Below are 16,201 nucleotides of genomic sequence, written 5' to 3'. Positions count from 1 at the left end.
GGTTCCGTGTGTGCTAAATGTGTTCGTGACAGGATCAAGCATGCTTTCCTCATCAAGGAGCAGAAAATTGTTGTGAAAGTGTTGAAGGCACAAGCACAGAATCAGAAAGCTAAATTTTAGAAATGAAGCTTTTTTTTTTTTTTTTGAGACCGAGTCTCTATCATCCAGGCTGGAATGCAGTGATGTAATCTTGGCTCACTGCAACCTCCGCCTCCTGGGTTCAAGTGATTCTCTTGCCTCAGTCTCCTGAGTAGCTGGCACTACAGGCATACACCACCACACTAGGCTAATTTTTCGTATTTTTAGTAGAGACAGTTTTGCCATATTGGCCAGGTTGGTCTCAATCTCCTGACCTCAGGTGATCCACCTGCTTTGGCCTCCCAAAGTGCTGGAATTACAGGTGTGAGCCACCGCACCCAGCCAAAAAAAACTGAAACTCTTTAAAGTGATAAAAAAGTTTTTAATTCTGATTGACCAAAGTCAATGAGGATAGTTGCAGAACATTGGGAATGTACTGAACTGTACACTCAAAAATGGTTAAGGGCAGGCTTGGTGGCTCACGCCTATAATCCCAGCACTTTGGGAGGCCGAGGCCAGTGGATCACCTGAGGTTAGGAGTTTGAGAGCAGCCTGACCAACATGGTGAAACCCCATCTCTACTAAAAAGACAAAAATTAGGCCTGGTGGCAGATGCCTGTAATCCCAGCTACTAGGGAGGCTGAGCCAGGAGAATCACTTGAACCCGGAAAGTGCAGGTTGGAGTGAGCCAAGATCGTGCCACTAAACTCCAGCGTGGGCAACAGAGCGAGACTCCATCTCAAAAAAAAAAAAAGTTAAGGGTGGGCACAGAAGGCCAGGCACAGTGGCTGACTCCTGGAATCTCAGCACTTTGGGAGGCTGAGACAGGTGGATCGCTTGAACCCAGGAGTTCAAGACCAGCCTGGGTAACATAGGGAAACCCCATCTCTACAAAAAATTAGCTAGGCATGGCGGCACATACTTGTGGTCCCAGCTACTCAGGAGGTTAAGGTGGGAGGATCACTTGAGCCCAGGAGGTAGAGGCTGCAGCGAGCTATGATTGCACCACTGCACTCCAGCCTGGGCAACAGAGAGAGATCCTGTCTCAAAAAAAAAAATGGTTAATGTGAGAAATTTCATATTATGTTTATTTTACCACAATTAAAAATTTTAAAATAAGAAAAGTAAATTAGGACGTGTTTAACCATCGTTCTAGGTACTGTAGATTCAATAGTGAGCTCAGAAGACAATAATCACAGCCCTTGCAGAGTTCATCTTCTAGTGGAAGACAGACTATCAATAAGATTTTAAAAAGAAATTGATTTTAAAATGGCCAAGCGTGGTAACTCATGCCTGTAATCCCAGCACTTTGGGAGGCTGAGACGTGCGGATAGAGGTCAGGAGTTTGAAACCAACCTGGCCAATATAATGAAACCCTGTCTCTACTAAAAATACAAAAATTAGGCTGGGCATGGTGGTGGGCGCCTGTAATCCCAGCTACTCAGGAGGCTGAGCAGGAGAATTGGTCGAACCCAGGAGGTGGAGGTTGCAGTGAGCCGAGATCGTGCCATTGCACTCCAGCCTGGGCAATAGAGCGAGACTCTGTCTCAAAAAAAAGAAAAGAATTTCAGTTGAAGATGCTGTATAATTAAAAAAAAAAAATTAATAAGGTTTTAAGTCAGACAGTGTTAAATACTATGGAGAAAAATAAAGCAGAGAAAGGGGATGGGGCAGCTGGCAGGGGTGGAAGGTTGTGTTGTCCTACCCTTGTGGGTGACAGGCAGAGAGTAGGTAGGTGAGGGAGAGGGCAGGTGGATGTCCAAGAGAGGAGCAATACGTGAGAGTGTGCTAGTCCATTTTGCGTTGCTGTAAAGGAATACCTGGGGCTGGGCCATTTATTTGGCCCACCGTTCCACAGGCTACAGGAAGCATGGCATCAGCATGTTTCATGTGAGGCCGCAGGAAGCTTCTACTCATGGTGGACAGCAGAGGGGGAGCTGGCATGTCACATGGTGAGAGCGGGAGCAGGAAAGAGTAGGGAGATGCCAGGCACAGTTTTTTCTTTTTTAGGCAGTCTCACTCTGTCACCCAGCCTGGAGTACAGTGATGCAATCTTGGCTCATGGCAACCTCCGGTTCAAGCAATTCTCATGCCTCAGCTTCCCAAGAAGCTGGGATTACAGGCATGCACCACCACGCTGGGCTAATGTTTGTGTTTTTAGTAGAGACAGGTTTCGCCATGTTGGCCAGGCTGGTCTCAAACTCCTGGCCTCAAGCAATCCGCCCACCTAAACCTCACAAAGTGCTGGGATTACAGGTGTGAGCCACCATGCCTGGCTGCCAGACTCTCTAAATAAGCAGATCTTTCATGAACTAATAGAGTGAGATCTCACCCATCACCAAGAGGGGGGCAGCAAGGCATTTATGAAGGATCCACCCCCATGACCCAAACACCTCCCACCAGGCCCCACATCACATTTCACCAAGAAATCTGGAAGGGACAAACATCCAAACCATTTCAAAGAAGGAACAGCAAGGCCAGTGTGGCTGGAGCACAGAGTATGAAGGGAAGGTCGGACAGGGCTTCCAGGCCATTGCAGTGACTTTAATTTTGAATCCATGAGAGACGGGTCCCCTGGGAGGTTTTTAAGCACAAAGGTGACGTGATCTGACTTGACTGCAGTGTAATTTATATACCACAAGACCCACCCATTTTAAATGTACAATTTAATGATTTTTAGAAAATATACAGAGTTGTGCCATTGCCACCACAACCCAATTTTAGAACATTTCCATCACCCCAAAAAGACATCTCATGCCTATGACTTACAATGTAAAGGGATCAGCTGGGCTCCTGTGTTAAAAATAGCAATAAGAGGTGGAAACAAAGAAAGTTTTGGAAAGAAACATTTTTTTCATGGCACACATGAATGACAATAAGTTCTAAGAGCTGAGGGGTAAAGACATGACTAATGAAGCTTTTCCAGCTACTGCAGGTTTGGAACCACCTTAATGCCAAAGTTATAATAGGATGAAAGACCTTCAGCTGTAACAGTAAAACTAGGATATTAATAACTTCACGAGAACTGTTTAAAAATGGGAAATGCAAGCATAAACGCTCTACATGTCTATGACTCGACTCCTGAACTTGAACTTAATCCCTGCCCTCTTTTACATAAAAAGTCTGAATATTTCTAGGCCGGGTGTGGTGGTTCACACCTGTAATCCCGATCCCAACACTTTGGGAGGCCGAGGCGGGCGGATCACGAGGTCAAGAGATTGAGACCATCCTGGCAAACAGGGTGAAACCCCATCTCTACTAAAATACAAAAAATTAGCTTGGTGTGGTGGCGCGCGCCTGTAATCCCAGCTACTCAGGAGGCTGAGGCAGGAGAATCACTTGAACCCAGGAGGCGGAGGTTGCCGCACTCCAGTCCGACAACAGAGCGAGACTCCGTCTCAAAAAAAAAAAAAAAAAAAAAAAACTGAATATTTCTAAAGCTATATAGGGCTCTCTTAATGTCTTAAAAATCCACAAGAAGAAAAGCTGATGATAGCAGTAGGAACAAACCCCAAACATGTTTCAGCAAACACTCGTTGTCCCTGCAGTAAAAGGGCAGTGACACCTCATATCCATTATTATTTAAATGTTTAAATCCCAGTTTCTTTTGTCACTCTTGAAAACTGGGGGCATTCTACACTGAATCCACATCATGATCTGAAGGATTTTCTGTCCCCGTGGAAGGAACATGCTTGACACTACAAGTGGTACCCATGCCAGATGCAGTGGCTCACTCCTGTAAATCCCAACACTTTAGGAGGCTAAGGCGGGAGGATTACCTGAGCCCAGGAGTTTGAGACCAGCCTGGGCAACATAGCAAGGCCTCATCTCCATTAAATTTAAAAAATCAGCCAGGCGTGGTGACGGACACCTGTAGTCCCAGCTACTTGGGAAGCAGAGGCAGGAGAATCACTTGAGTTCATGGGGCTGAGGCTGCAGTGAGCCATGATTGCACCACAGCACTCTAGCCTGGGCAACAGGGAGACTCTGTCTCAAAAAAATTAAATCAAATTAAATTAAAAAGTGGTACCTGAGCGAGGATTTTTTGTAGTTTACCTGGAAGGCTGAAGTCTTCTAGTATTATAAGGTTTTGAACCAAACAGTGGATTTTGACTTTTTTTTTTTTTTCCCAGCAGCTATGACAGCAGCCAGTATCATCTTTTTCCAATAGGTTTCCATTCTAGGAACAGTCAAGTAGTAATGGGCTCTGACCTCCTATCCACATCACATCTACCTTGGGTGGGTCTCAGGCAAGCTTGTCCAACCAGTGGTGTGCTGGCCGCATGCACCCAGGACGGCTTTGAATGCAACTCAACACAAACTAGTAACCTTTCTCAAAACATTATGAGATTTTCTTTTTTTTTTTCAAGATGGAGTCTTGCTCTGTCACCCAGGCTGGAGTGCAATGGCAAGATCTCAGCTCACTGCAACCTCCGCCTCCTGGATTCAAGCAATTCTCTACCTCAGCCTCCTGAGTGGCTGGGATTACAGGCGCCCGCCATCACACCCAGCTAATTTTTGTATGTTTAGTAGAGATGGGGTTTCACCATGTTGGCCTGGCTAGTCTTGAACTCCTGACCTTGTGATCCACCTGCGTTGGCCTCACAAAGTGCTGGGATTACAGGCGTGAGCCACCACGCCCAGCATGAGATTTTTTTTGCAATTTTTTTTTTTAACTCATCAGCTATTGTTAGTGTATTTTACGTGTGGCTCAAGACAATTCTTCCAGCATGGTGAACGGAAGCCAAAAGATTGGACACCCCAGTCTAAGATGACTCTTGCCAACTGCCCTTAGCTAACACCATGCATTACTGAGAGCCTGCCTCGTAGCTTATCTCCAGGTCTGCAGCCACGAAGGGAGCAAATCTTTAAAATCTAAGGGTACATCTGGGCACGGCAGCAGTCTAAGGAGGAAAAGGGGAGGGGCCCAGCTCGGCAGCAGTCAGTCTGCCTTCAGAGATGCGTAAATGTGTTGCCAGCTTGGTTTGGCTGTGTTCAGGACTTTTTTTTTTTTTTTTTTTTTTTTGAGGAGTTTTTTGCTCTTGTCACCCAGACTGGCGTGCATTGGCATGATCTTGGCTCACTGCAGCCTCTGCCTCCTGGGTTCAAGCGATTCTGCTGCCTCAGCCTCCCTAGTAGCAGGGATTACAGGCGCCTGCCACCACATCCAGCTAATTTTTTGTATTTTTAGTAGAGTCAGGGTTTCGCTGTGTTGACCAAGTTGGTCTCGAACACTTGACCTCAAGTGATCCACCCGCCTCGGCCTCCCAAAGTTCTGGGATTACAGGTGTGAGCCAACTCACCCAGCCTCAGGACTATTTTATGTGGTTCGACTACAAGCCTCAGTTTAAAGTCGTAGGCAACTCTCTTTTTAGGTTTTCCTGACACCTGTCCCTGGATCCTGACTATGGCTCAGGAATGCTGCTATTACTGCCGCTGGCCACAAGGGGTCCCAGCCCTGCAGGCAGCAGCACCAAGGCTTGAAAAGCAGCCCCAGCTCTTAGCAGGCAAGACTCTGCTTGGCAGAGAGGGGGCCCTGAATGGCTGGCCCCGAGAGAAAGCTGCTGAGCTCATGATTAGCCCTGGATCCACACCCTTTGGCACTGTGGGAGCAACAATAACCCGCATATGATCACTGTGCACGTTGTTATTGCAGACAGCAGAGAGAAAGGCCAGCAGCTCTGGGTGCAGTCTGGGTTCTGGTCCCAGGCTTATTCTCACTGGCTGTGTGACCTTGGGCAAGCCCCATCCCCTCTCTGAGCCTGTTTCCTCATCTTCCAAGGGAAATCTTGTTGATCTCTAAGGGCCTGTTTAGCAACAGCCTTGCCAACAACGAAAGCACCTGAAATATCCCTTACGTTGGAGGGTATCTGAGCCATCCTTGCTGTTCGCCACAAACTGTCAGCTTACTGAAGTTGTGCATTCTTCTGCCAGATTATCATCCTGGAAACAAAAGGAGTGAAATCAGAATTCTGTGCTACGGAGTCTTTTAACCTCAGAGCCAGAGAAGAACTCAGAGAACTTGGTACAGTGGTTTTCAAACTCTTATTAGCCTGGAACCCTGTATTCAGACAAACTCTGACGTGGAAGCCCGAATGGAAAACCATGGGAAGCACTGTGGTTAGAAGCTGGAGCCCAGAGAGAGGAAGCCGTCTGTCCTGTGTCACTCAGCAAAGGAGTAGCAGAGCTGGTCGAAGCTGCCCCAGCCAAGCATATTTTCCAAAAATGAATTGAGCATGCGGCTTCCCAGTGTGTGAGGGAACTCAGACCATAAGGAAGAGCTGGCCGGTGCAGTGGCTCACACCTGTAATCCCAACACTTCGGGAGGCCGAGGCAGGCAGATCACCTGAGGTCAGGAGTTTGAGACCAGCCTGGCCAAAATGGTGAAATCCCATCTCTACTAAAAATTTAAAAAATAGCCAGGCTTGGTAGTGCACACCTGTAGTCCTAGCTACTTGGGAGGTTGAGGCAGGAGGATAGCTTGAACCTGGGAGGTGGAAGTTGCAGGTTGCAGTGAGCCAAGATTGCGCCACTGCACTCCAGCCTAGGTGAGAGTGAGACTGCATCTCGAAAAGAAAAGAGCCACAAGGGGGAGGCAGGGGCCCAGGCAGGCCAGTGGGGGCACAAACTTCCACTGTGCATTCACTGTGCTGGGGTTTTTCCCACATCACTTAATCCTCATAAAGACCCTACAAGGCCAGCAGCAGCATCCTCTTTTAAGCTTGGAGAAATTACCCAATTTGGTTCAAGTCACATAGCTCAGAAGTGGCTAAGCTGGGATTTGAATCTGATGTCAAAGCCCGTAAACTGGTTTTTCTGATAGAGAGAGATGTTTATTCACTGATTCATTCATTCATTCAAATCTTTATTGAGCACCAAATCTGTACCCGGTGCTGTTCTGGGCCCTGCCACACTGCCATGAATAAGTCACTGGATGGAGTCCCTGCCCTCATTGAACCTACATGTTAGAGGAGGACACAGATGATCAACAGTGATCTGTGACAGGGAGAAAAATAAAGCAGAGGACGGGACAGAGACCGGATGGGGGGTGCCTTTGCACCTCCTGTTTGTCCAGAGCAGCGTTTCTTGGAGCCTGGTCCACACGCCCATCTGGGAACTACTGGTTTCCAATCTGCAGCAGGATTTAAAAAGACAGGCTGCTTCCCTATTTTTGTACTTACAGAACAATTGGATTGCACTTTGGTGTTTATTTGCTTGTTTTGAGACCAGGTCTGGCTCTGTCACCCAGGCTGGTGTGCAGCAGTGTGATCATAGCTCATTGTGGCCTCAAACTCCTGGGCTCAAGCAATCTCTCTGCCTCAGCCTCCCAAGTAGCTGTGATTAGAGTTGTGCACCACCATGCGCAGCTAATTTGTGTGTGTGTGTGCGACAGATTCTCACTTTGTGGCCCTGGCTGGAGTGTAGGGCCCCAATCTCGGCTCACCACAACTTCTGCCTCCCGGGTTCAAGCAATTTTCGTGCCTCAGCTTCCCAAATAGCTGGGATTACGGGCTTCTGCCACCACACCCAGCTAATTTTTATATTTTTAGTAGAGATGGGGTTTTGCCGTGCTGGCAAGGCTGATCTCTAAATCCTGGCCCTAAGTGATCCACCTGCCTTGGCTTCCCAAAATGCTGAGATTACAGGCATAAACCACTGCACCCGGCCCCGGCCTTTTTTTTTTCTTTTCTTTTGTAATAACAGGGATGTCACTATGTTGCCTAAGCTGGTCTTTTCCTGGGCTGAAGTGATCCTTATGCTTCACCTTCCCAAAATGCTGGGGGTACCAGCACTAGGTGAGCCACCACCCCTAGCCCAGATTGCACTTTGAATAGCCCTGACCTGAAATAGTTCCTGAATCATTAGATCGATGCAGCTGACGAATGCAGTCCCCGACCCCAGGACCTATTCACACCATCTCCTCTTTACCCCCCTCCTCCCACCCAGTCTGCACAGATCCCAGGAACCCTTTTGCAGAGGAAGGTACTGGTGTCTCCCACCTGGCATGCAAGATGATGCAGGGCCTATTAGTCTCTTCTGAAGGAAGACATCCATCCATAGTCCACGGCTGGTGTAAGCTTCGTGGATGGTGGAGAGAGACCTGGGTTCCAGCTCAGGCTGTGTTGGAACTTAGCCGTGTGATCTTGCAGATGGCTTTGGTTTTCCTTAACTCTAAAATGATGATACTGAAGCCGGGCGTGGTAGCTCACACCTGTAATCCCAGCAAGGTGTGAGGATCACCTGAGGTCAGGAGTTCGAGACCAACCTGGCCAACACCGGGAAACCCCCATCTCTACTAAACATATAAAAAATTAACCAGGTGTGGTGGTGCGTGCCTGTAATCCTAGCTATTCAGGAAGCTGAGGCAGGAGAATTGCTTGAACCTGGGAGACGGAGGTTGCAGTGAGCTGAGATCACCCCAGTGCACTCCTACCTGGGCAACAGAGCGAGACGCTGTCTCAAAAAAATAAATAAATAAAAATAAGTAAATAAATAAAATGGGGATACTGAAGCTTTGAATGAATAGATTAGGCATGTAAGAGGCTTGGCTCAAGGGCTGGAACTCAGTAGGTAGCAACCTCCATGCCTGTGCCTGCTTGTGTTTGCGTGTTTGCATGTGTGTGCATGCACATATGCATATGGTTGTCCATGTTCACGTGTGTGCATGTGTATGTGTGAGACATTTGTCTCCTCCATTGCTGTTGGAGAGTCCCTCCTAGCACCCTCTGTGGCCAGGGACACTGACGGCCTTTTCTGGACTCCTTTGCCAGATTGCCAAGGAATCATCGAGGACGTGGTCCTGCTGGGCGCGCCTGTGGAGGGAGAAGCCAAGCACTGGGAGCCTTTCCGGAAGGTGGTGTCTGGGAGGATCATCAACGGCTACTGCAGGTCTGTCCAAACCTCGTGCCCGCGGGGAGGTGATAGTGCTTACTGAGTGCTTAGTACACCTAGGCCCTATGTTGGAGATACATATCTGAGACCTAATCCGTGTCCTGGAAGATCCCAGGAACCGGTTGGGCACCAGCCCTGTGAGGAGCGGGCCCAGGCCAGGCGATCTGATCTGGGCAGCATCTCTCCACTAGGATAATAGACAGTGGGGGGATCCTGAGATGTTCTTTTGTCAGGCCTGAGAGCAGCAGGATGACTGGAGAGGCTGGGGCGGCTTGGCCTGGTTGGAGCTGGGAGAAGGGACATGGGTGAGTGGGTCACAGACAGAACAACAAAGATTGGGAGGTCTTTGAACAAGGCCTAGGAGGCTTCTATGTTAGCCTGTGGCAGTGAAGGGAGGGGCTGGGGGGCTTAGGCTGAGCTTTCTGAGCGCTGCCTTGGAGGCAGGGCAGGGTGCTAGAACAGGAGGCTGATGGCGTGTGGGAGCCTCTACCCAAACAGAGTAGGGGGCCCGTGGAGGCTGGAAGCTGTGGGGCTGGAAAGGAAGCAACCCTTGTTTGGGGTTTAAGAAGGAGGACGTGCGGGATTTCAGCCAAAGTTGTGACCCAGACTTTGGGGCAGGAAGGAGGATGAAACCCAAAACTGAGCCCTCTTAAGACTAACCTAAGAAGAAGCCCCATGCATCCAGCCTCTGGATGAAGCGAAGGTGTTTTCAGAGCAGCGATGTTTAAGGCTCATGATTTGGAAGCACACAGGCCTGGGTTCTAATGCCTGCCTTCGTTTCTCCATCAGTAAAAGAGGGATACTGGTAGCAACTGTCCGCAGAGCTGTGATGATGCTTGAAGGATTTACAGAGCTGCACGTGTGTGTGTGTTTGCATGTATGTACATGCACATGTGCACATGATTGTCCATGTTCACATGTGTATATGTGTGTGCATGGTACATACATGCTTTGTGAAAGACAGGTAATATTCCCATTTTTTTCAATCATCGTCATCAATCACTTGGGATATTCATTCAGCAAACTCAGTGAGCACCAACCTTGGGCCAGGCAGTGTGTAGGAGGCTGAGGCAGGACAATCACTTGAACCCGGGAGGCGGAGGTTGCAGTGAGCCAAGATAGCACCACCATACTCCAGCCTGGGCAACAAGAGCAAGACTCCATCTCAAAAAATATACATAAAAATTAAGAAAAAGAAAAGGAATGGACAAAGACTTTGATGTGAGGCAGTCCTAGGTTAAAATCTGGCCTCTGAGGCTGGGCGTGGTGGCTCACACCTGTAATCCCAGCACTTTGGGAGGCCAAGGCAGGCGGATCACAAGGTCAGAAGACGGTGACCATCCTGGCCAAAATGGTGAAACCTCGTCTCTACTAAAATACGAAAAAATTAGCTGGGCCTGGTGGTGCGTGCCTGTAATCCCAGCTACTCGGGAGGCTGAGGCAGAGGAATCACTTGATCTTGGGAGGTGAAGGTTGTACTGAGCTGAGATCGTGCCACTGCACTCCAGTCTGGTGACAGAGCGATATTCCGTCCAAAATTAAAAAAAAAAAAAAATCTTGCCTCTGCCGTTTACCTTTTGAGTGGGTTTAGACAAACAACTTCCCTGAATTCAGTGTCCCCACCTATAAAATAAGAATAATAGTCCCTTCTGTACAGAGGTCCTGGGAAGATTAAATGACATTATGAAGCAGAAGATCTGGCATGTAGTAGGTGCCCACCTTAGTAGGTGTTAAATGATAACAGTTTTCATGTTTATTACTTGGCATACTCACCCAGCACATGATTTTTTAGTACTTTTTATAAACAGCAAAGGGAAAGAATTAAAATTGCACGTGTGCAGTGGGAACTCAGCAAAATCTTATTAAACCCATCTGTTCTGCTGAGAACTGAGGCGCATACACTCGGTTTTCAATTATTTTATGAGGCCCGGGGCATCTCTATGGAGAGCAAGGAGGAGGAGGAGCACAAAGAAGAAAGGGAAGGAGGGAAGGGGAGAGAGTGTAGATCAAAACAACTGTAGTTTCTTGGTTAAATTAAGCACCAGCCAGGAGTTCAGATTCTTGGCCTCCAAAGGCCTTTTGGTTGCTGTGAACTTAAATGCGGGGGGTGAGAGGGAAGGGGATTCAGGCTAGCGCTACCCAACTACACAAGTTTACTCATGTGTGGGGAGAGAGATCCAAGATGGCTGATCACTAGCAGCTCGGGATTGTGGCTCTTAGTGAAAGTGCAGAGAACGAGAGGATGCCACACTTTCAGATGAATTTTTGTTGCTCGCGGACCAGGAGATGCCCAGCGGAGGAGCCCCACGCATCGCCAGCATGACTCTTGTGGCCGGTGCGGTGGTTTTGCCGGCGCCTTGGCTGGGCAGTTCTTGGTGCAGAGTGAGCAGGACTGGGTCCCCTTTTGGCCAGTGTTGTTTGGAGCTCCGGGAAGACAGAGTCACCTATTCAGCTGATTGAAGGACGGACTCAAGAAGGGAGCTAGACCGGAGATTCCATGCAGAAAAGCACCATCAATCTTAACACCGCTGTTTTGGCTGATGCAGTGGATTGCTCAGATTTTGGCACCGGGAATCAACAAGTTGGACATCCACTCAGAGACCTGATTTGAAAGTCGGTGATCACAAAGATGACAGGTGGATAAATTTACAATAATGGGAAGAAACCAGCGTAAAAAGGCTGAGAATACCCAAAATCAGAATGCCTCTCCCTCTACAGGGGATCACAGTTCCTCATCAACAACGGAACAAGCCCTGATGGAGAACGAGTGCTTTCCGTTAACAGAAGTAGGCTTCAGAAGGTGGATGATAAGAAACTTCTGTGAATTAAAAGAACTTGTTCTAACCCAATGCAAAGAAACTAAGAACTTTGAAAAAAGGTTTGATGAAATCCTAACAAGAATAGACAATTTAGAGAGGAATACAGGTGAATTAATGGAGCTGAAAAACACAACATGAGAACTTCGTGAAGTATGCACAAGTTTTAACAGTTGAATTTATCAAGCAGAAGAAAGGATATCAGAGGTCGAAGACCAACTTAATGAAATAAAACGAGAAGTCAAGATTAGAGAAAAAAGGATAAAAAGGAATGAGCAAAGTCTCCAAGAAATATGGGACTATGTGAAAAGACCTAATCTACATTCGATAGGTGTACCTGAATGTGACGAAGAGATGAATCCAAGTTGGAAAATACTCTTCAGGATATCATTCAGGAAAACTTTCCCAACCTAGTAAGGCAGGACAATATTCAACTCCAAGTAATACAGAGAACACCACAAAGATATTCCTCAAGAAGACCAACCCCAAGGCACATAATTGTCAGATTCATTAGGGTTGAAATGAAGGAGAAAATACTAAGAGCAGCCAGAGAGAAAGGTCAGGTTACCCACAAAGGGAAATCTATCAGACTCACAGCAGATCTCTCAGCAGAAACCCTACAAGCCAGAAAAGAGTGGGGGCCAATATTCAACATCCTTAAAGAAAAGAACTTTCAACCCAGAATTCCATATCCAGCCAAACTAAGCTTCACAAGCGAAGGAAAAATAAAATCTTTTGCGAACAAGCAAGTACTTAGAGATTTCACCATCACCAGGCCTGCTTTACAAGAGCTTCTGAAAGAAGCACTACACATATAAAGGAACAACCAGTATCAGCCTTTCCAAAAATATATCAAAAAGTAAACAGCATTAATATAATGAAGAACTTACATCAACTAATGGGCAAAACAGCCAGCTAGCATCAAATGGCAGTATTAAACTCATATATATTATTAACTGGATAAAAAGCCAAAACCCATTGGTACGCTGTATCCAGACCCATCTCACATTCAATGATACACAAAGACTCAAAACAAAGGGACGGAGGAAGATTTACCAACCAAACGGAGAGCAAACATAAATAAACAAATAAAAAGCAGGAGTTGCAATTCTCACCTCTGATAAAATAGACTTTAAAGCAACAAAGATCAAAAGAGGCAAAGAAGGACATTACATAATGGTAAAAGGATCAATGCAACAAGAAGAGCTAACGATACATCCAGGACTTGAACTCAGACCCAGAACAGTAAACTTAATAAACATTTATAGAACTCTCCACTTCAAATACACAAAACATACATTCTTATCAATACCACATCACACCTATTCCAAAAGTAACTACATAATTGGAAGTAAATCACTCCTCAGTAATTGCATAGCATTTCATAGGTTTAAATGAAACATTGGTTGGCTGCTTGTTTGTTATTTTCTTCCCTTATTCCTTCCTGTCTCCATTGTTAAGCACAATTATTGGCATAAAAGAGGTTTTCAATTTCCATTTTTAGACTGCATTCTAGCCTGGGCAATAAAGCAATACACCCATTCTCTCTCCCTCGTTCTCTTCCTTTTTCTTCTTCTTCTTCTTTTTTTTTCTTTCTCTCTTTCTTTCTTCCTTTTTTTCTTCAAAAAAAAAAGAAGAAGAAGAAACAAGTTTACTCATGTGTAATTTACATTAATAAAGCTCTTTGTAAATCCACTCACTTACCTGGGCTATTCAGGAACCTTCTGGAAGCTAGCTGGGGTGATAGCACTGCTGCCTGTCACATCCCTGAAGAAGTGAAGCTCAAAGAGAAGCAAGTGGCTCGCCCAGGGTCCCACAGGCAGAGCCAGGATATGAGCTCAGGCCTGTCTCACCCCACCGTGAGAGGGCTGCATTCTGAGTCCTCAGCGGGGCTCCTTGGAGCCCAGGGACAAGAGGCCACCCTGTGGGCTCGGCCCCAGGTGCCGTGTGTGGAGGGGATGACAGAAGAAGGAGCAAGGAGGACTCCTGCCTGCAGGTGGCTCAAGGCCTGGTGGGTGAGCCGCGTCTGCCTTCAGCAGGCGGCAGTGGTTCAGCCTGGGGTTTGCACATCAGCTTCGCCTGGAGGGCCTGGGCGAGAGCAGCAGCGAGTTCCCAGTTCAGCTGAGGATACAGGGATGACTAAGGCACAGGCCTGCCCTCAGGGAGCTCTCTGCCTTTCTAGAAAAGGGGAAACACAGGAGGATGTGTAGCAAACAGCATAAAAGATACAAGTACCAGCCACACAAGGGGTGAACAAATAATCGTTCTGGATGGAGGCCAGGCGCAGTGGCTTGCACCTATAATCCCCGCACTTTGGGAGGCCGAGGCAGGAGGATCACTTGAGCCCAGAAAGGAGTTCAAGACCAGCCTGAACAACATGGCAAAACCCTGTCTCTACAAAAACATATAAAAATTAGCAGGCATGGTGGCTCACACCTGTAGTCCCAGCTACTTGGGAAGTTGAGGTGGGAGGATGGCTTGAGCCCAGGAGGCAGGGGCTGCAATGAGGCAAGATTGTGCCACTGCACTCCAGCCTGGGCAACAGGGCGAGACACTGTCTCAAAAAAAAAATAGATAGTATTGGGTGGAGAGGCCCGGGGGCACTCCCTGGAGGAGGGGCTGTCCAAGGTGAATTTTAAAAGGGTGAATATAGAAACTCATCAGAGGCTGGAAGTGCATACTGAGCCAGAGAGAGGCGGCACAGCACACACAGGCCCAGCACAGGCACTAATAGCCATGCCTGAGGCTCCCTGAGCACCTGTGTGTAACATGTACCACCTCAGTTAACGCTCCCACCAACACTGGGAACTAAGATACCCTGACGAGACTGAGGCTCAGAAAGGTTAAGCAACTTGTCCAAGGTCACACAGCTCCTGATTGACAAGGGGGGAATTGAACCTGGCTCTGTGTGGTTGAGGGCTGGGTGGAGAAGGTCTTAGATGCCAATAAAGGCCCCTGGTTTGCTCAGCACAGTGAGAGGGTACAGAACCTTCTAACCTGTGTTCTTGCTCTGTCCCTACATCCTGTGTGAGTATAAATACATATAATTCACATGTTAACTAAAATGTTGTCATAATTACAACAGAAATAATTTTGGAGGGATGACGCTGTCTTTGCGCGTTTATACCCAGCTGTATTGCAACATTTCCTGACCATCCTCATATCCAGTATTTGATACACAGGATTCTTAGGAAAAGTTCAATAAAACAACTTGCATTGATTTCCCTTTTTTTCCCTCTAGCCCTAGCCATCCAGTCTTTCTTTTTTTTTCTGGAGACAAGGTCTCTGTTGCCCAGGCTGAAGTGCAGTGGCACAATCATGGCTCACTGCAGCCCCACCCGCCTTGGGCTTAGGTGATCCTCCGGCCTCAGCCTCCCAAGTAGCTGGGACCAGAGGCACACACCACCATGCACAGCTAATTTTTGTGTGTTTTGTAGAGATGAGGTCTCCCTATGTTACCTAGGCTGGTCTCAAATGCCTGGGCCCAAGCAAGCCTCAGTCCTCCCACCTCAGCCTCCCAAAGCTCTGGGATTACAGGCATGAGCCACTGCGCCCTGCAACCGTCCATTCTTAGACAGTGGTTCTTGGGCCCTCAATATTACGATTATCATCAGGACCTGAAAGCATTGTTCTCTGGAGAGAGTGAAGGAATTTTCTAGATGAGAAAGCCCATAGGCAATTCGAGAGCCATGGTCTGCTTCTAAGGGAGGGCGGTGGTCAGATGGGTGTTTTAGAAAGGCCCCAGTGGCTCAAGGTAAGTAAGCCAGGAGCAGGGAGCCGGGTGAGGAGGCCGTTGCGTTCATCCATGGTGTGGGAAGGGAGGATTGCCTGCTCTCAGGGCTGGAGCAGAAGGGACAGGTATTGGAGGGGACAGGGGAGGAAGAATTGGTGGAACTCCTATAATTTGGCCATGGGGACGAGGCACCCAAGACATTGGTTTCTACTTAAAGGACAGGGCAGATGACAGTAGGGAAGGAGTTAGGGACAGGTGAGCTCATTTTGGGACACAGCAGGAGTCAGTAGAAGACCCTTCAACTCAGGGACCCAGTCCTCCTGGGGTTTTCAGAGTGGTACTCACTCAGGAACCCACGTGCTCAGAGACCACAGAGGGTCAGAACTTGGAGAGGCCCAGAGAGCACCACCACCCCTTGCGTCCCAGACAGGTGGGGGACTTGCCTGTGGTCACACAGCAGGGCACATAGACGGGGCCACTGGGACTCCAGCCCCGGCTTCCTACCTCTCAGCCATTCTTACCCCCATGCAGTGAGGGAGGGTCCTTCTTTCAGATCAAATGTGCAAAAATAACACCTTGCAAACCAGAGTCGGAATTAGTCCAAATAGAGACAGCAGGATGGGCTGAGTTGGATCTGAGTCAGGGGTGCAGAGGGGAGAACAGAAGCTCACCTGTGCTCAGA

The 16,201-nt window shown here is 47.8% G+C and overlaps 1 protein-coding gene across 2 annotated transcripts in view; it reads left to right on the top strand.

Annotated features, from left to right (window-relative positions):
• Positions 1 to 16,201, top strand: part of TMCO4 (transmembrane and coiled-coil domains 4) — a 117,744-nt gene that overhangs the window by 89,466 nt on the left and 12,077 nt on the right. For both annotated transcript variants that reach the window (XM_064363378.1, XM_021668308.2), the window contains one exon: positions 8,850 to 8,967. In XM_064363378.1, the coding sequence (XP_064219448.1) occupies positions 8,850 to 8,967 (118 nt within the window). The remainder of the gene's footprint in view (positions 1 to 8,849; positions 8,968 to 16,201) is intronic.

This window comes from Aotus nancymaae, unplaced genomic scaffold (genome assembly GCF_030222135.1).
Source record: "Aotus nancymaae isolate 86718 unplaced genomic scaffold, 86718_ANA_hifiasm-v0.15.2.pri h1tg000053l, whole genome shotgun sequence".
NCBI lineage: Eukaryota > Metazoa > Chordata > Mammalia > Primates > Aotidae > Aotus > Aotus nancymaae.
The sequence above is the reverse complement of the archived record's forward strand: the minus strand, read 5'-3'. Positions and strand labels throughout refer to the sequence as shown.